Source organism: Meleagris gallopavo, chromosome 4 (genome assembly GCF_000146605.3).
Source record: "Meleagris gallopavo isolate NT-WF06-2002-E0010 breed Aviagen turkey brand Nicholas breeding stock chromosome 4, Turkey_5.1, whole genome shotgun sequence".
NCBI classification, from domain to species: Eukaryota; Metazoa; Chordata; class Aves; order Galliformes; family Phasianidae; genus Meleagris; species Meleagris gallopavo.
In genome coordinates, this window is record NC_015014.2 from 62914210 (window position 1) to 62934287 (window position 20078).

Here is a 20078-nt window from a genome sequence, read left to right on the forward strand (position 1 = left end):
TTGGGAATAGTTGCATCAACACAGATGTGACCAGAGTCACATTTGCATTTCTAAATGGTGTTCCAAGAATGGATAAATGCCATTTTATGTACAGCTTAGTGATGAAATAAGTAGGGTATCCAGTAAACGTCAGATAACATTCTACTCATTTGTATGCTCAAAAAAAGAATTAGAGCTTCCAGGTAATTTTCCATGCACCTACATAATGCATGTCTATTTATTAATCCCCAGTCTCTTTGCAAGACATTCACTACTTCCACCATCTGCAACACGTGAAATTGGATCATTTCCAGGTGCCATTCTGGAATAATCAAAGAGCTAAGTCCTCAGAATGGAAAAGCATCCAGCCACAGTGGGTTTCAGGCATCACAGTGACATAAGGCCACCTGAAAAAATGAGGCAATAGCTTACCCACTGAATAAAATAGAAAACTGGAAGAGAGATAATCTCCAAGTTTCTCCCAGCCCAATACTATCACTTCTACCAAACTTCTCTTATTCAGGTCCCAGCTGCACAGTAAACTCTATAGTTTCATATCCATTCAAAACATTCCTCACTTTTAGGATTTAAGATGTTTACAGTTTTACAGTAAGCAATTGTACAGTTTACAGTAGATTCTTTCAGGCTTGGATTGCACTGCAAAATATTTTTATGAAGTTTCCAGTACCATGAAGTCATATTACCAGTGTTAATGCACTATTTATAGTAACAGTTGTTATAAACACTTACCTTTGCAAACAAAGCACTTAATATGGAAATATTTGTTCTGAACTCTCAAAACTTCTCCTTTGCATGGTTTTCCACAGGTATTGCAGAGAATTGCAGTACTTGATGGCTTCTCCAGTTGGCTGTGTACAGCCTGCGGTTGTGAAACTGCAGGAAAAACAAAAGACAGAGGGTTTTAAAGGCCATGAGCTGCATAACTGCAATAAAAACATCATCTTTAACACCTACAAACAATGGCAATTAATACTCAGAACAAATCATGTCATGTGGATCAAACAGTTATAACTTATGGTGTTAGATGGCACAGGAGAAAAGATCACCTAAACAAGCCACGACTATTCTTCTGTAACATTCAAATCTCATGCCCGCAAACATTTAAGTCATAAATATGAATTACAGAAGAAAGAATCCAGATGTTCAAGACTCGAGAGATTCTGCCTAAGTTTCAAGAAATGCTTTGTGGCATGTTCTTTTCAGGAAGTCAAAAATTATGGGTGAAAGCTATTGTTTTCATGCAAAATACTGTTAATTAGATTTAGAACTATTACACTGTGAGTTATTGCAATTCAAAACATCTGCCTTTTTAATCAATGTTAAGATAGAAATACATTTGTAAATGTTTTGAATTTATATCTTGAAACATTAACATGTCCATAAATACATGCGAATACGGTGTTTAAATAATGTATTTTGTAAGAAAAAATGATTTCAAGAGATTATGTTCATCGAGATTAATAAAACACAAAATGAATTAAAAATTTGCTGCCATCTTGTGATGTAAATTAGAAATTGCATTTATTGGACTGTTAATTTAACCATATAAGTTGATATTCCAATGTATTATGCAGAACAAGTGAGATACGATCATATTCTTGCAATTCTGCTGCTGTACATGCATGATTTTTTTTTACTGCTATGTACTAAGCAAGTATCTAGGATGCCAACATCAAGTCAATTAACTGTAATGAAGCTGTAGTACAACTCAGCCCTTTTTTTGCAGATGAATAAAAACTAGTAACAGAGTAATTTAAGACAAACATTAAGTAAATTATATGGTCAATGACATTCTTTAATGAAGCATGTTTATTCTAAGGTTGGATTGCTTATTTCAAAGTGATTTATATATATTTTGTTGTTGTTGTTTTGTTGGGTTTTTTTACGCAATTACTTGAAAATAAACTTAACAACATTAAGCAATTTCTCATAGCCCACTACACAAAGTACGAATAGGAATCAGGTACATTTCCCTTTCAACATTTAATCGAAGGACAATGATGCTGGAGCACCCTTTTCTACCATTAACACTGAATAACCCATTTGGAATTAGATTTTTCTATAAGAGTGCTGCCTCATGATTAATAAATTTATAAAAGGCCGAGTTAAACTCAGGAAAAAAAGACTTTCAGGAAAAAAAAGATGGAAAAATGACAATGTATTTTAACAAAAGGACAATTTAAAAAAACCACAGCAATGTCTGAATCTGCACCATATGTAGGGTTGACAAAAAGAGGCTCTGATGGTACTGCCACTATAAGCATATATTATAAGAAATGGTATCAAAATCTGTAATGGAGCCCCATTCAGTTCTGTTTGGGAATGTCTGTTCTTCCTGCTCTTTCTCTATTCACACCCCTCAAGTCCGCCACGCATAGAATCATAGAATGACCTGGGCTGAAAAGGACAATGCTCATCTAGTTTCACTCCCCTGCTACGTGCAGGGTCACCAACCACTCACCAGACCAGGCTGCTCAGAGCCACATCCAGCCTGGCCTTGAATGCCTCCAAGGGTAGGGCATCCACAACCTCCTTGGGCAACCTGTTCAAGCCTGTCACCAGCCTCTGTGTGAAGAACTTCCTCCTAATATCTAACCTAAATCTCCCCTGCCTCAGTGTAAAACTATTCCCCCTTGTCCTATCACTATCCACCCATTTAAACAGCCATTCCCCCTCCATATCCATGAACATAAAGGAGTCACTATTTCAGTAGGATGTTCAGCTTCCCCACGCAGTCTTCAGTGGCAGTTTCTAGCAGTTTTGCCCAAATTGAGAAGACTCTACTCCCACAAGCAGAAGAGGTAGTTCGTTTTTATACCAAGGAGATGCACAGAACTGAGTTGCTTATCACATTATTCACCATCCTTTTGCATTCTTCTGTCTAATGAAATTGCTCATTCTCTGACTGTCAAAAAGTCCTGCTCATGGCAATTTGAATTTTGGAACTACTACTGAAGCCCTGATTGTAATTAAATACATATCCAATAAAAACAACACAGCACAGCCAGCAATTAGGAGCTTACAGAAATTCAAATGCCCAATCTTACATAAACAGCGCAAAGTTCAAGCTAATAATTATTCTCCAGGAGAGTAATGATGAAATTTTGAACTTCACAGTGTTCAACTTATGACAAAAATTTTCTCACTACTGCATCCTGTCCCAAAATATCCACCCTGAAATAATGTAAAAATCATTTCTGTAAGAAATTGAAACAAAGCATTTTCTTGAGCTACATAGTACAGGAGCATCTTGCAGCTGTGGAGAAAGAGGGTTCTCCCTCCAAAACTGTAAAGAAGCATCAAATTTATAGCATTTAATTCAAAGACTAGACTTGAAAAGAGCTCACTGCACCCAGATCATGTTGGCTCAGATCATGAGGGTTACAGAGGTGCTGGATAAACTGGCAGGGAGCCATGCCACAGCCTGCAAGAGCAAACTGATTGCTCCTTACTGGAGTCAATGTATTGTCATCTTTTCAGAGAAAACTTCACTTTTCTTCTTCAAAGTGCTTAAACATTCTGCCTGTGCACATGCAGAACTGTCCACTTCCACCCTTCCCTCTCATTTTTTTCACGTCAAACATGTCTCAGTACCTCACTACCCTCATAGTGAAGAATCTCCTCCAAATATCTAATCTAATCTTTTAGTTTCAAGCTATTACCCCTCTCCTATCACTACATTGATAAAGAGTCCCTCCCCAGCTTTCAGGTAGGCCTCATTTAGGAACCAGAAGGATGCCATCAGGTATCTCCAGAGCTGCCTCTCCTCCAGGCTGAACAAGACCAGCTCCCTCAACCCGTCTTTGTGGAAGAGCCCAAGACCACAGAGTGCCACATCATCACTACAAACCTCTGCCAAGGTGCCCCTGAGCACCCCTCATTAACCCCCTGGCACTAGGTCATGCTCCTAGTATGTGTAATGTTGGCTGCATCCTTCCGGCACTGAGAAACCGTAATGCCACCTGCCCACTCTCTTGCTGCATATCTGGCAGTTCAATGCTGCACATCTGTGTTTCTGAAAAACACCATAAGAATTCTGCATTATGAATATTTTCTCATCAAGGTACAGAATTAAAAAAAGATATAAAATAAATTATAAGAAAAACACTTTAGATGAATAATTATTTTACTTTCCTATCAGTTCAGACCTAAACTAACCAGTGTTTCATACAAACAACTGGGAATACAATGTCACCAGGCTCACTGTAAAACTATACTTTTGAAGACTGCTTAAATAAATATTCTTTCTCATAAAGAAAATGACACAAAAATGATAGTCTTCAAGTATAAACAAATCTATTTTAAAATGTATTGTGCTTTACGTCCAAATAGCAGTGATTGATACAACTTCGAGAAACTATATTAAACACCTTGAAATTTTAACTTTGAGTGTCGTTTGAGTAATTTCCCATATATTCACCTGGTAATTTTTACCATTCTGCTTTCATGCCTTTATATATCAAAATCAGTCTTCAAAGGAGACATTACAATTAACATATTTAATGAGTAAAATAGTGAATTAATGATGAAAGGAAGTGATCTGAGACAATTCAAAAGATCCTGACTGACTTAAAAGCTCATTAAAAATTAAAACATTACACTATACTTTGGTTTGCAGAATCGAGTGAAAACAAATTTCTTTCTAAACTTTAAATGACTCTGTCTGGAAATACAAATGAATGCCTGATTTTCCAATTTTTGTCTCCTCCCACTTTCACAGCATTTAGCTCCAGCAGAGATATGGTTTGTTTTGTTTTAAGTGTACAATAAGATACATTCCTCAGATAGATTGGCTTCTATTCTGTTTGCTCTAGACAAATGCACTTGCTATATGCACTATGAGGAATAGGATAATGGTATCACACATCATTAAAGCTGCATTAGACACCTTAGTGCAACTGTAAAATCATGTTTTCAGTTTGTTTATGTCATTTCCAAGCTTTACTCATTTATACTGACATTTTTCATGCTTAATGTTCTCAAGCTCAGTTCTTTATGGAAAATTTCAGGCAAATTGCTTAAGCTTTTTTATAAGTAGAACAGGATAAAACAGATTGTTTGTTAGTGTTAAAAAGGAAGAACAGCATCTTGATTTCAGAAGTATTTTGCAGTAAAGGCTGAAGCCTGCCAAGGAGATGGACATCATGACAGATACACAGCTCTATGAAAATCTCAAGTATGAGGTCAAAAGAAATCCTCCGAACAAACCCATCTCACTCAGCATTGCTGGACTAGAATTCAGCAGCAGAGAGGACTGCAGATGAGGTACCAGGGCTGAGGGAGAGACCTGGCTGAGACATGAGTGTTTTGGAAGTAGCACCAAGGAAGTTGATGGCAGCAGCAGAAAAGAAGATTCATGAGTCCCCTGGTCATGCTCTGCCCTGGAGCCCAGAACAGAGAAATCTAATCCTTGGCAAAAATATCCTGTCTAGGACTGGCCCATGCAGATGACAGCAAGCCACTTTGCTACCAGGCTGTCTTTTAGCCAAACAACAGAAATCTTCATGGAAGATTGCAAACCCTATGGAGAAACATATGGCTCGAAACTGTGCAAACTGACGTAGTCCTAATGTTTGGGGTTTTTTTTGTTTTTGTTTGTTCGTTTTAGTTTCACATCTTTCATTTTGCCACAGCACAAGGACCCACAGAAGACATTACTGTGCTTAGAAACCAAGCCCTGAAAAGTTGAAAATGGTTGTGGCTAGGAATATACATTCAGCCTCAATTAGACCTCAAATGTGAATCTTCATTTTAAGGAATTTCACCTGCTTTAATCAGAATATGGACAAAAATAAGGCTACATCTCTCATTTATTCCATATTACCTAACCTGTTCCAAAACAAACAACAAAAAAATAGTGTATGAGATTTCCTGTTCTTGGTCATTATAGAAGCCTGAAATAACAAAGGACCTAATTACACAATTTAATAACTGGCGTGACAGGTGCTTGCTGTTCTCTGATACAGACATTTTAAAGAGTATTGTGAAATAAACAGAAAGGTGTAATTTGAATGGGTAGACAATGCTGATGGGAATAAATATTTCTAAAGAACAGATTTTAGCAGTCCCAACGATTACCTCTCAATTCAGAGAAATCACTATTTCTTCAAAAAGATTCTTTGATGGATGGTGTAAAACAAGAGCCAAAAGATGCAGATAAAAGGAAAACAAGAGAAAAAGGAAGAATCTATTGCGGGGCAGAGGTGCTTCCCCCCTCCTGTTTTTTTTTGTGTGTGTGTGCTTGTTTTTTTTTTTTGTGCTGTTTTGGTGTTTGTTTATTTTAGCTCCTGTTCTTTAGGTTGGGTACAAAAGGGGCAACCCTTTCACCTTGGGCCCACGTAGATGCACGATAATGCACCTACAATAACAACTCTCCATCAGAAGAAAATCTACAAGTTTTCCCCTCTAAAACTATCAGCACAATTGGCTCCCTAAGTACATTCAGCAAGAACATTCCTTCTTCACAGCCCATCCACTTCACAGAGAGAACTTTTTGCTTGAGCAAAAGAAAGAAAAAAATCTAGAATGTTACTAATGCCTTATATTACCAACATCAGCTATTTAGTTGGTAAAAAAGGCCTTTGGCATTTTCAGCAAAGCCTGAGGCTACATTCCAACTCCAAACCAAAAAAGCACATTATCATTAATAATAATGAATAATAATGAATATTATTCTGCAGAACTGGATTAAAGGAAAATCATCTCAACAGACTTGACACCAAACCTTGTCATGTCTACAGCTAGAGATTGTTTCTGAAAAATCAAACAAATAGGAGAAAAAAATACAATTTACTCACTAAATATCTGGGAAACAGGACAGTAGTACTGATTCTTGAAATCCTGTTTCTTAGAATTTGGGGATGGCATAGTTCAGGAAAGCCTAGAGAGGAATTAAATTTGCAATCTTCTCTGAGCAGGATTAGAGGAGAATCAAATGAGAATTAGAGATTGGAGCTCAAGTTGTTATTTTGTCAAATATTTTTGGTGTTGCCTCAATCAAAACAAATAGGGCTGGATGCAAAACCACCAGATGAAAGGCAAGGAAATAAGCACTGAAGCGCCGGTAAATATCCTGTTAGGCACTATTTGTGGTTTTAGGTGACTGAAGTTGCCCTGCTGCCTCCCTGCCTCGTGTTTGGATGTAAAATGTAGTGACAAGGAGCACCTTTAGTGCTGGCATAGGCTCAGGGATAATAAAAGAGAGTAATAAGGTAATACACACAGTGTTTGGAGAACCATGTGTGCATGAGCTAAAAATTTCCCTTAGACAAAGAGTTTTGTTTTGTTGGTGCTTTTTTTCCTAAGAAGTTGTGATTCATTACAGAGCACTGTGGGGGTGTGAGATCTTTATGGTTCTGCAACAGCACATTAAGTATCTGGAAGCTGCCTGCTTTAACACATTTTCCAATTCGCGGTTTGTGTTACAACCCCTTTTCAAGATAACGTGTTTGCATGCTTAGCAATGCCTTCTTTTTATCACATCTTCTGCCTTCGTACATCACAACAATGCGGACAGTTCACAAGGGGAAAGACCAAGGAAGTTTTCTCTTGTATTTCCCCATCATGTAGCCCCCCTCCAGGGCTCCAGTAAGCTGTGCATGGCCAAGCTGTTCCCACCCAGAGCTCCAGAATGAGCTGCCCTCACAACGGGGCTTTGCTACACCAGCTGGGCACAGGTGCTCACTGCTTCTTCTAGCCCTATAGCAACAGGCTATTACTGCTCCCCTCTTTAGTTCATATTCCATAGGTTAGGCAATTCAGCAAATCCAATCCATCTTTATGCAGTAGGTCCTTATTAGTTAAACTGGTCTAAAAGTCTAAACTGGTCTATTTAGTTAACATGGTCTAAAAAGTTAAGTAGACCCATTTGAAATTCACGTTCCTTTTTGAACCAGAAACCTGCTGGTATTGTTTATAAACAACAGCTTGCACAGTGCCTTTGGCACAACGGAGAGGACAACGTGCCTTTTCCAGCACATCCTAAGGATCCAAAATCAAATAAAAAAAATCTACAGCTGATACAGGACAGCAGGCACTTAGCATGAAGACTGAAGTGACCCATGATTTTTCTGCAAATTTATGGCACCAGAAATGAACGAGATGTGTTATCCAGCAGAATGCAAAGCAACGCAAACGTCTAAGATAAGCAATATAGCACAAGCACTCAGCACACAAGAACTCCAAATCTCACCATATGCTTAATGCAAAATTCACATCACACAAACAAGCTTAGCACAAGCTAACCTCCTGCCCTCATCACTGTAATAAAATATTTACCAAATCCAAGTGCAGCTAGAGAGAGAGATCTCTGCTGAATTTTAGGAACTGCTACTGCAGCAAAAGAAAGGCTATTTTTGTATGACTTCTAGTAAGACTGCAGTGAGAAATCTGCATAAGGGAATGAGGTCTTCTTTTTCATTATAATCTAATACTAAGTCTAAAGCATGATGAAGTCTTCTACTATGAAGTATTTAACTAATATTTTAAAAAAATCAGAATTTTTCAGATTGAGCTGTTACCTAACAAGTGCCAATATCATCATAACTCCAAAAATCTTAATATAATTACGTGAACATAAAGCATAATCTGAAATAAATGTTTAAACACCTTTCTTTATAGCATCTCCAGGTAAACCCCAAATAAATATTCTCACGACAACACCAGTGATTTAGTGACGGCACTTCCAGATGAAAAACAACTCATTTCAGATCTGTGCTCCCCAGAACCCAGAGTCATCCCACCATACCTGTATCCTCCGGCATGCCTGCATTAACCCAGCTCTACCAGGACAGTGACATGGGCAATCCCACCATGTGCTTCAATGTCCTGGGGCAGGCAGTGGGACGAGTGGGCTCTGTGGTAGAGCGGTCATGAGCTGCTCCGGCACAAGTGCGACTGGGGCTCAGATGACTCCTGCAGCACCCACGCACAGGCGGGAGGCGAGCCAAAGCCTCATGTAAAAATAGCACCCAGCAGAAAGCTGAAGGTTTGCACGTCCACAGGGCATCCTTCACACAGAGGTGGCGGTGGTCCACTTCTGGCAGGGACATGGGAGGAGCACCCTTCATTAGCACTGTAGGGTGGCACCCCAGAAAAAAGGCTTAAAGAAGGAAAAGCTTCAAACTGTCAGGCCAGAAATGAAAAACACAGTCAGCTGATAAGCTAAAAATATGGAATCTGGCAACAGAGGGGAAATGCCTCCAGCTGTCCCCCTTGGTACAGACTGTCCCCATGTCCTATCACCATGGGCAGGAGGGCACGGCACTGATTTCGGAAGGAGATGCTGAGAGCTTGCCTCTCTCCAGAAGGCAATCACTGTGATAACTGGCAGACAAAGAATTGTCCCCTGCTAGCTCATATGGAGTTGGGACTGTGCATCGCTGGAGTAACAGTGATGTGTTGAGCTATTTAAAGCAATACTTCTTGCTCAGTTAGCATGTGAATGCTCTGCTAGGGTTAAAAATCTGTAGCTCTTGCTTTAGATTAACTATGTATGAAGGCAGAAAGGTAGTCTGTGCACTGGGAAAGGACCCATGGCTTCAAGACCAGCCTGGGTAAACTTGGAACAAAGTGCTGGGACACAAACAGGGCTGCACTTCCCTTCTACATGAAGGTTTTATTTCTTGCAACCTTTGAAGCCGACAAAACACTCCCCCCCTCCTCCCCTGTTCCCCATCCTCTCCAGTCACTGCCTGCTTCAGTTACAAAGTAGCCAAGGAACAGCTTCTTTCTTTCAGCAAACAGAAACTGCTCAGGGGTGTAAATGTGAAAGCATCTGCTGCTGCTGAGGGAGGGCTGGGAAGCAGCACATTATACAGCACTTTGCACAAGAGGCAAAGGAAGTTCACCTCACCGAGCAGATTAAAGAACATTTTGTACTGAATCTTGTTAAAAATCTATTGAATCAATAGCTGAATATAGGATTAAGCGTGGTTCTCCACTGGCTTCAATAGTCAATAACAAATCTTTTCATAGGAAGTTCAATAACTTCCAATCTCTAGAGAAAAAAAAAACTAACAACATATTAAACAAGTTATTTTTTAAAGCTTGAAATATAACTTGCTTTTGATTGGGAAAAAAAAAAGATGATTTGTGCAAAATAAAGCAAAACTTTTAGTTAGAATGATGCTTAGTGAAAGTCATAAGAATTTCTTTAAGCTCCTATAATTCACTATGGATAAACTGTTATAAGCACTATATAAGGAAGAGAGTGGAGTCATTCTTTTTTTCAAAAAAAAAAAACATCAATGCTTCAGAAGTATTAACATGCAATTATGATCAAATCTGAATGTATTTCTTGAGGATGAGACAGATGGTTCTCACAAAAATGCCTATCAACAAATGCAGAAATGAGTAAGTCTACCAAATTTTCAGAATGCTGTTCTTTAGTTTTTTTCTTTACACTAAGAGCACTTACATTTCTTAAGAGATAAATAAGAAAGCACTTTTTGTTCATCCAGTGCTGACTATTGGAAAAGGCGTAGACTGTCTATACTGATAGCTGAAGAGTTCTGACTTAGAGATCTCTGTGCTCTCCCTGGGACACATGGTCCAAAGCGTCCCAGGGATGCTGACTGACATGGTCTGGGATTCAGCAGATTTAAAGATCTCCACTCCTGAACACAAATTCTGCATGCTGAAACCACTCCAGCTTCCAAGCAATGCAACGAACTATTTGGATTTGGCCTCCTGTGCTTTTCCCAGAGGTCACTTCATCTTGGCAGAGATGCAGAAGCCACTTTGCTGACTAGCACTGCTCGGGAGGAAGGTAAATTAATAGACAGGAAAAGCAAAAGCTGTACTGCAGCCTTTCCTTCCATTTGCCAAACCCTCTCCTTTGCAAGGATAAATACTGTACAACCCACATTTTGATACTGTGCAATCATAACATCAGGACAATATCGGTGGTAGATGAATGGTTGGACTAAATGATCTTTGAGGTCTTTTCCAACCTTAATGATTCTATGATAACACAGCTGAACAGCACACTAATTTGCATTTACAATTCTGCTTGTAAGCTTAGAGCCTCTCCTAAGGTCTCATACCTTGGCTATGGAGGAGGTAGGCTCCTACATCAGTAGCTGTGAGGATTTTGATGGCGTTGCAGTGAAACTTGAACACTAGGATCTGGCTTCAGGGACACAACTTAGCAGACCTGTGCTTCACATTTCTGTAATCCACTGACAATGAAAGGCAATGGCAAGAAATAAGCGATGGCAACAAAAGCCAGACAGATACTGACTGCTGGCACACATGATCCATAAAGCATTATAGTCTTAACTTCTCACATCAACTGAAGCCAAACACCTGTTATAATGCAAACAACAATACATTGTCCTTGCTATAGAAAAGGATGAGGCCCTTGATTCCTCATGCAACTTCAAGTCCAGTTCTGGTAGGCATAGTCTTGCCCTCACTGCATCCTCATCACCCTTCTGCTTTAGGTTTTGTTTTAACAAAGATACATAGCCGAGGTCAGTGCCTTTACTGATGGCTTTCCAAACGACAGCCAGACAGCTTAGCAACAAATCCAGGCCATGCTGAAATGGATTAGCTGGCTGCAAGCTCTCTATAGCCTATGGTGCCATTGGTTGTAAATGGCATTTTTTAAAGATTTCAGATCTGATCGCGATTAATTCACATTTTTCCTATACTTGCTTCCCTTTTCCCAAGGAAAGTGAAGTGCAGTAGAATGCAGAGAGTGTACAATCTAATGCTCTTCTTTTATTCTCCTGTGCTCATAGCACCTTTCTTGATCCATTCTCAGCTTCTTTTCCATTGCTTTAGAAAACAAAAACAAAACAATTGCTTTAGTTTCCTGAATGCAATGCTCTTAGTAAATATGAAAGAACACAGTTTTTATCCTTCACTATAAGAAAGTAAAGTATTTTCTAATCAAGAATTAAAAAAAAAAAAATACATGTACTTAATTGCACTGAACAATTCTCATACTGCTTGGAGTCTGCATGTCCTTGAACTACAACTCCCTTACTAAGTTTCCAACCCACAATGTACATGACTTTAATAGCAAACAGAAACTAAAGATTTCATTCTAACCACGTATTTAAAAAAATTACTTTTCATAAACAATCTGTAATTAACAAATTTTGCTTTAAGTATGCTGGAAAAATGCAATAAAGCATCATATTTCACAGATTTTTCTCAGCGTGTTTTGAGATATTTTTCCTGGCTGCAGCGCTATCCAGGGCAGTGTTTGATTTTCCATTAAGAACAAAATGATCTCAAACAACAATAACAAAAGCAATAAAACTAAGCATATCTCTGTGTATAACTGTACAGATTTTGGCAATGCTTGATCACTAGGACCAAAATAAATTGAGAAGCACATGTTTCCTTTTAATTATCATTGTCTATTAGCTGAATTGAAGTAATCCACAGTAGTTGTGCTCCAAGTTGGCACTAGTGCAGCACGATCCTTACCCTTGAGCACACAAACAGATCCAAACAAAGAGGACAAACATACGGCAGAAGTGAAAACAAACAGTAAGAGGGTGAAGGTTTAATGAGATAAAGTAGGATAAGCAGTGCATCTACAACTACACCCGCATCTTCCAACTTGCTGCCCATCCTTTCTTGATGCCATCAATCATCAATTGGAACCAGTCCAACCCTGCCAAACCTGTTCTGCTCAGAAGGAGCCTAAATTCAAACAACTGGCTATCTAGCACTTCTGTCCTCAAGTCCATGGATGAGCAAGCATCTGCACAGCGATGAGATGTATACACCAGTATCTCTAATTGAAGAACATATGCAGCAAGTCAGAAAAAAATAACAATTTGTGGGATTTTTTTTATTTTTTATTTTTTTTTTAGTACAAGGCACTGGAGTATAAGCTATTGGATGTGCTGCGCGTTTATAAAGCAGAAAAAATTTAAATGGGAAATGAGGTTGAGATTCCACTCTGAGTTTGCATAAAGGATGGCACATTACTGGGCGCGCTCCTGAGATAACTGGGTCACAAGTCCTTTCTGCTGCCTGCTATCTGTTGGAAATAAAGAGTGTCCTTCATCCCTGAAATTGGTGCTGACAGCCCTTGTCCACTGGCCAGCCCATCAGATGAAGGAAACCAAGCTAACTCCCATGCCTGCTGCTTTCTCACAAGGGTCCCTCTATAGAAGACCATGAACAATGTGCTGACCCCCTTTCAATTCCCTGACTACAACAGCAGGCTGCAGAATTCTCCAGAAAAAACATACTAAGACATTCAGAATGATGAGCAAAAGTAACACACCCTGCAATGCCTTTAGCAGAGCTGTCATAATAGAAAAAAAAGTACAACAAGAAAAAAAAATGTAACCGTAAATGTGGTGTAAGTAAATTTTTATAGGACTGAAATAAAAGAAAGAAACAAATGTAAAATTCCTGTTTCTATTTCATAGAATCACAGAATGACTTGGGTTGGAATGGACCTTAAAGCCCATGCATTTCCAACTCCCTGCTGTGGGCTGGTTGCCCCTCACCTGATCAGGCTGCCCAGGGCAACATCCAACCTTGCCTTGGCTATCCGCAGGAATGGGGCATCCACAACCTCTCTGGACCAGTCTCATATTGAAGATGTGGGAATCAAATGTTGTTTCTGCATTAGAATTAGATAATATATTTTTTATTTCATGATCTCCGGTGTCATAGTTTTTTTTGGGAATCTTTCTGCTTAACTTGGGAAAGATCTCTGATAGTTTACGTCACTTATCCTCTAGATAACCCTTCCCACGAATGCACGCTCTGTATATAGGTGTATATAGGTGAAAATATGTATATTTTGTCACACACATTGCAAGAATATCCTGCACAAGATCAAACCAGAGAACAAGTCATGGCATGCCCAAGGAAGCATCAGAAGAGACATTAGAAGGCCTGGCATCATTCCCCCCCGAGCTCCTTGTTTAACGAAGACTTTAACGAAGCAAATCACCCTTGGAAGCAAATCACCGTATCAATACGACAAGAAGAGCCTTGAGACATCTTGGAAACAACAGAACAACAAGATGGCAACTGACTGACACCAGATAACAAACAAATTAACAAGTAAATAACAAATATAAATGCTTTGATAAGACTGTGAACCTGGAGTACCCAGCCAGTGGGGAAACGGGAGGGGAGGGAGGCAAGGGGGAGAAGACGGGGTATAAAGGCTGTCATGTTGTGTCCATAGGTGCGCTCCTGCTTGCGGGACGCCTGCCATTGCAATCGTGAATAAAATATGTTTTTATCAGAGATACCGTCCTGACAAAATTATTTGGATATTTCCAACAAAGTCATAGCACACCGATTTGTTGGCCACCAACAAATGGAGCAGACATCACGGAAAAAAATGCTGCTTAAGTAGAGGTTACAAGGCAACACGCTATTTAGTGCGGAAAAGTGCCAGGTAATAAATATGGTTAATGCAAACAATTAACAAAGGGTGTTAACTAGTCACTAGGTGTGACTAGAAGGTCAGACACTACAGGGGACTGCAAGGATTTGAGAAAGAGTGAGAGAAACTCAAACACTGCTGAATACCTGGCACTAAGTGAGGAACGCAGTCAGGAAAAGAGGATGTGCTGTGTTCAGGGCAGGCATCCTTGCAGTAATAAAATGGTGCTGTCATAAGAACTGCCCAGATAAGATTCAGAATCTGAGCCCAGAACTTTACAGAAGGGAAATCACAGGAACAGAATGAGGCAATAAATGGCAGCCAGTGTAAGTCCTCCCAAAGAGCCTTAGAAGTAAGTAAAGGTAATTTATATCCATTGATACAGGAGAAATTAAACTACAGTGAATTAAACTACAGAACTGTGACATTCTGAGGATCACAAACAGTGCAAGAAAGATGATAGGCACTGCAAAGATGCCAAGATTATTTGGGGATATTTTTTCTGGGAGCAGATGAACGCATGGAACAGATTTTTTTTTAAATGGATTTTTTTGTGTGGGCTGATGCTACACATACAAAGGGAGAAGATAATCACTAAATATTAATTTGTCATTGTTCTACACAAAAAATTGCACAAAGAATTTTTTAATATATGGAAAGAATTTTTTAAAACATGGAAATTTCCAGTGCTTAAATAGAGAATAAAATTAATTATTAACTAAGTAACTAGACTTACAGGGTCTTTATTTCTTCCTTCTCTTCTGGAAAGTTACATAAGCATTTCCATAATTTTGCATTTATAAGCTGCCTATTGTACAGGATCACCAAACAGTAGTGTGGGTTTAGTGCTATGTAGGAAAAAAAAGGCTTAACACACTCACACATGTTATTGTAACATAGAAAACTAATTTCAGACAAGTCTCAAAAAAAAAAAAAATACCAACCCACACAACAACTCCAAAACAACTGATTTTGAGAGTCAAGAGAGCTGTGACTAAAGGGAAGGGAAGATTCCCATACTTGAAACATCATACATATAAGGGCCGGATCTGCAAGCCTGAAAATCCCTCCTTGCAGCTTCTCATCCTTCCCCTCCTTGAGGTAACCAGGAATAGAGCAGGCTGATTTGCAAGCTGATTCTCCACTTTGAATTTCCCAGCTATCCACAGTGGACTGCAAGGAAGCAACTCTCCATATGTAGGAGAAAGGCTTCCAATCTGATGCACTGGGTGGACAGCAAGAGACTTTCTCCCTCTTGTGTTATCTTCTCTCCCAAATACATTAGAGGATTTTGGGGGTGTTTATTTTAGGCATACCTGAATGGACGGAACCCCGGGGTCTCCCAGAGATGACCACAAAGACATTGTGGTTTAGGAAGCCCAAACACTTGGAAAAGGAATACAACTGGAATAAGTGACACAAACCCTGCAAAGACTTGTAGAGCAAGAGCTTAAAGCATTTTTAAGGCTTTTACTCTGTATCACCCAACAGATCTGATCATCTTCCACTTGAAGAGTTCATTTCCTTGTTCTCCAAGAAAATTTGACTTACAGAAACTAACAGCCTTTTCAGGTGCTCTGCTTTTTTGGGGATTTGCTGCAAGATCTGCAGTTCAGTGCATCCCGGCACCACTAGGACAGACATCCATGGCTACATAGGAATTACACTGTGCAAAGAAGCAGCTATAGTCTCTTGACTGTGGCAATCTAAAAAATTGATGAGTTTAACCCTGATAGGTCTAAATGAGATCCCAAGCTGGAAGCACGACCTGATGTTGCAAAAAAACAGCACTGTTCAGGTTTTCAAAAACAAGCACAGATATTAAAATCAGGTTCAGGATTCAATTTGTGAATTCCAAATGTAAAGCTGTAAATTAAAAACCTGTCCCAGAGGACAGAGGGGATTTGAGAAACATCCCACTTTCAGCCACTGCGCTCAGGACAAAGTCTCCATATGTCCCATGCACTCAACTCCCAACACTTCCAGCTCACAGTGACCGTACCAGAAAAGAATTTTCAGCCTGCTTTCCTAATCCCATCCTCTATAGAGGGATGTAGCTGCAAAGCAGCAGGGCAGATCCAAAGCCTGCTTGAATAGATTAAGCTTGGTTGATGATCATTGAGGAATTTGCCAACAATATGAACTGCTGCTTTTAAAGCAAAGAAAAAACATGTAATCAGTGGGAATCTGATACTGTTGGGCTTCATCCTGCTCCCAGTAATGCTCACCATTATAACTGCTATCGATTTGGATGTAAGAATTAATTTCTCATCTCAGCTAAGTTTTGATCTCAGCCATTTAGTTATCACTGCCAGAGACTTCAGCCTTTCCACTACTTGTGTAAGGTTTTAACATCTCATCAGCAACGTTTTAAATGGAATTATGTCTTTGAGATCTCTTTTAATACCAAGAAAGAAAGCAAAAGGCTTTTTTCTTTCAATACTTTAAGTCACATTCTTTATTGTTCAATTTTAGCGTAAGTAGCTCTGAAATTCACAGCTTCCTCATTTTTTTCAAGAAATAATTAAGAATCACCAGACTCTATTACCAGTATATCAGCAGGAAAATGAGATCACCAGAAACCTCAGAAGACTTGAGTGCTACACACCGATTTATCATTAGATAAATTTATAGGAAGCTGTGAAACTACTAAATGTGTGTGACCCGGAGATAATAGTAAGGTCTTAGGATACAAGTGCCCTGGGAAGGCAAGTACTGTCAGACATATTCAAACACAGGGTGCAGCTGATGGGCAGTAAAACATGGGGTGGAGCTCCCTGGCTGTCTCATGGTCATTTCAGTATATCCAGAAGTTAATGGAGCCATATTCCTGCCTGTCCCCTTATATTTAGGACATAAAACCATAGAGAACATTGGAGTAGAGAGTAGAACAGAGCAGAACATCCTTTGTTCAAGGGGCAGTCCTGGCTCCACAGAGGACCACCCAGTATTTATAACTTATGTCTCACAGCATTGTCCAAATGCTTCTCAAACTCTGCCGGCTTGGGGCTATGACCACCAGCCTGGGGTACCAGTTCTACACCCAATTACCCAAAGAAGATACCCTAGGGACGTTGTGGAATATCTGGATATATTCAAGACTTGCTTGGATGCCTACCTTGGCAACCTGCTGTAGGGAGCCTGCTTTGACAGGGGGGTTGGAGCAAATGATCTCTGGAGGTCTCTTCCAACCCCTACAAATCTGTGATTCTATGACTCCCATCACCAGATCTGCAGCACCAACCAGGCTATGCCCCTGCTAAGCATCCTTCCTCCCCTTTTCATGGTGATATTTGCTTCCATCTGTGTCACAGAGCAGAGGAACAAGTACATTCCCTGGCTAGAAAATGAACAAGTGTTTGGAACCAGGAAAAAACAGCTCAGAACAAATTTCCATTGCTCATTTCTCTTTCCATTCCCTGGTAGAGTAACAACAACCATGCCTATTTGTTATAGCAACACCAAAATGCAAAAGCAAAATAAAATAGCAATGTATAGTAATTTATCTTGCTAGTCAAGCCACAATGACTTATCACCAACCATTAATTACATTATTATGTACTAACATTCCATTAACACTGTCTGAAATTGAGCCTCAATAAGCATTTAAAACAATAATTTAAGGACCTTTCCAAAGGTTTCTCTTTTTTTTAATGTGTTATTTCAAGGAATATAAAAATGTCTTGACTAATTAATGCTGCAACATAAAAATGAACTCCTCCGGTTTTATTTGCTATGCTTAATTTGGCATTAAGAGAGCATAATTACCATTTTATTGCAACGATACAGTTATTTCAAATGTATACAGGTATTAACATTATTGAAGCTGATGTCACACCTGAGAACCTCTTCTTGTGTAGAATTAAATTGATATGAATCAAACTGTTCTTTATCCCCATCAGAAACATCAGCACATTGCTTCCATTTTCACTTTCAGGCTACACAATTTCTGCAGACACTTGTCTTTCAGCACTGCATTCATAGGAGAAATGTGCTACATTCATGTAAACACAACCTTCAGCCTGGAGCCATCGTGCTACTTCTTGCACAGCTCTGCAACCAACATTTCTGCTGCCTGCTGATGCATTTTTGAGCTGCGACAGTAGTCCTTGAGAATGTCACTATGTTCACTCTGACAAGGAAATAAATGCTCATATTATGCAGGCAGCAGATGCTGGAGCTGCGCATTTCCATCTAGTCTGTGTGCTCCAGCTGCTTTTACAGGGAGACCTTGATTTGGGGAAATGCTTGAAACTGGTGGGAAAGGTCTGGTTTGGGGCTGGCTGAGCTCCAGCTCCTGCAATGCTCACATTATCTGCATTAGCTTAGTACAACTTGCTGGAAAGGAAAAGTAAAACAGAGTCCTGTAAGATGGAAAGGAGGATTCAAAATTTGGTTTCTCGTCACTAAGGGAAAAACTGTAAAACATGGCTGGAGGGCAGCACTGAAGCGCACTTCTCTATTCAAAACAATAGAAAGCAGAAGAAAACACTTTAATACGCTTCTGTTAGCCTGAATTGACTGTGACTCAAGTCCTCTCTTAAGATGAACCTAAGATTGCATTTACTAGGTCTTGGCTACAAGCTGTACAGGAAAACCTTTATTTTTCTCTGCCTCAAGAGACCCTTCTCTTTCTGTCTATCCCCGAACAAAGAGAAGCCTAGATTTTCTGCAAGCAGAGGCTGGTGACCACCACCTCACCCGCCAGCAGATGTGGGTCACACCGCAGGAAGGCATGGACAGCTTCATCTGCCCACAGTCTGCTCCAAATGCCAATAATCCCAAGGATTCAAGTCTGTAATGACAACGTACTAAGATGATGATTATGTAGGACACAAGTAGCTATTCCGTGACCTATATTCTGCTGAAAGAAGACTCTGTTTTGCTGCCATTGACAGCCAGTCAGAACTCTGCTTGGGACACTTGATACTTAATGTTGGGCCAGCTGGTATTTTGGAAAAGTTGGAGAGATGATGTCTGGCAGGAGGCGGCCAAACCAGCCTTACTGTCTCAGAGGACTGCAGAACACAAGAGCTCTTTTTACTCTGCCCCACATCAGGACACAATCTGACTCTGCTCTACTCCCCAGATATGACAGAAATGCTGGCTTTAATAAGAGAGCATCCCAACCTCTGTCAGTGTGCTACACAGAAAGAGCAAGTGATCTATGCTACTGCAGCACATTTCTATTGTTTATTTCACACACAAAAAAAGAATATAACCAAACATAATTCACCTCTCAAGCCAAACACTCAAAGTAAATGATGACTAAGATGGTAAATACCAATTCCATAGCATCCCAGTTCTCTCTATCATTTAGAGTAACAGACTTGCTCTCACAGAACTAAGAGACAATTCTGCTTTGTGATGAACAAAATCAACATGTACTCCAGAATGATTAGTGTTCAGCAGTGCAGAAAAACTATCACTTTTCAAAGCCTTTTATTTTTAATAGCAGCTCTGTAGGAACAAGTCTGAATTTCAAGAATTCCCTTAAAACATGGACTTGAGCACAGCTTTACGTGAACTACCTAAGAAAAACAGAGTCTAATAAAGTTAATCTGATCAAGCTAGAAGAAGTGAATATCAATTTCATATTCAAAGCATGATATGTAACTCTTAGAAAAGACTGACAAGATCCTCAGGGTATGAAAAATGATAGGGTGTGATTGAATTATCTCAGCAAATACAGTTTCTTACA

The 20078-nt window shown here is 39.5% G+C and overlaps 1 protein-coding gene across 2 annotated transcripts in view; it reads right to left on the bottom strand.

Moving 5' to 3' along the window:
- LOC104910874 (actin-binding LIM protein 2-like) overlaps positions 1-20078 on the bottom strand; it is a 52940-nt gene that overhangs the window by 14405 nt on the left and 18457 nt on the right. The window contains exons 1-2 of one of the 2 annotated variants that reach the window (XM_019615007.2): positions 8747-8908; positions 730-873 (exon numbers count right to left, since the gene is read on the bottom strand). In XM_019615007.2, coding sequence (XP_019470552.1) covers positions 730-873; positions 8747-8762 — 160 coding nt within the window. In that variant the 5' untranslated portion in view covers positions 8763-8908. Of the gene's footprint in view, positions 1-729; positions 874-8746; positions 8909-20078 lie in introns of those variants that run through there. The other variant, XM_019615008.1, reaches the window with a different exon arrangement.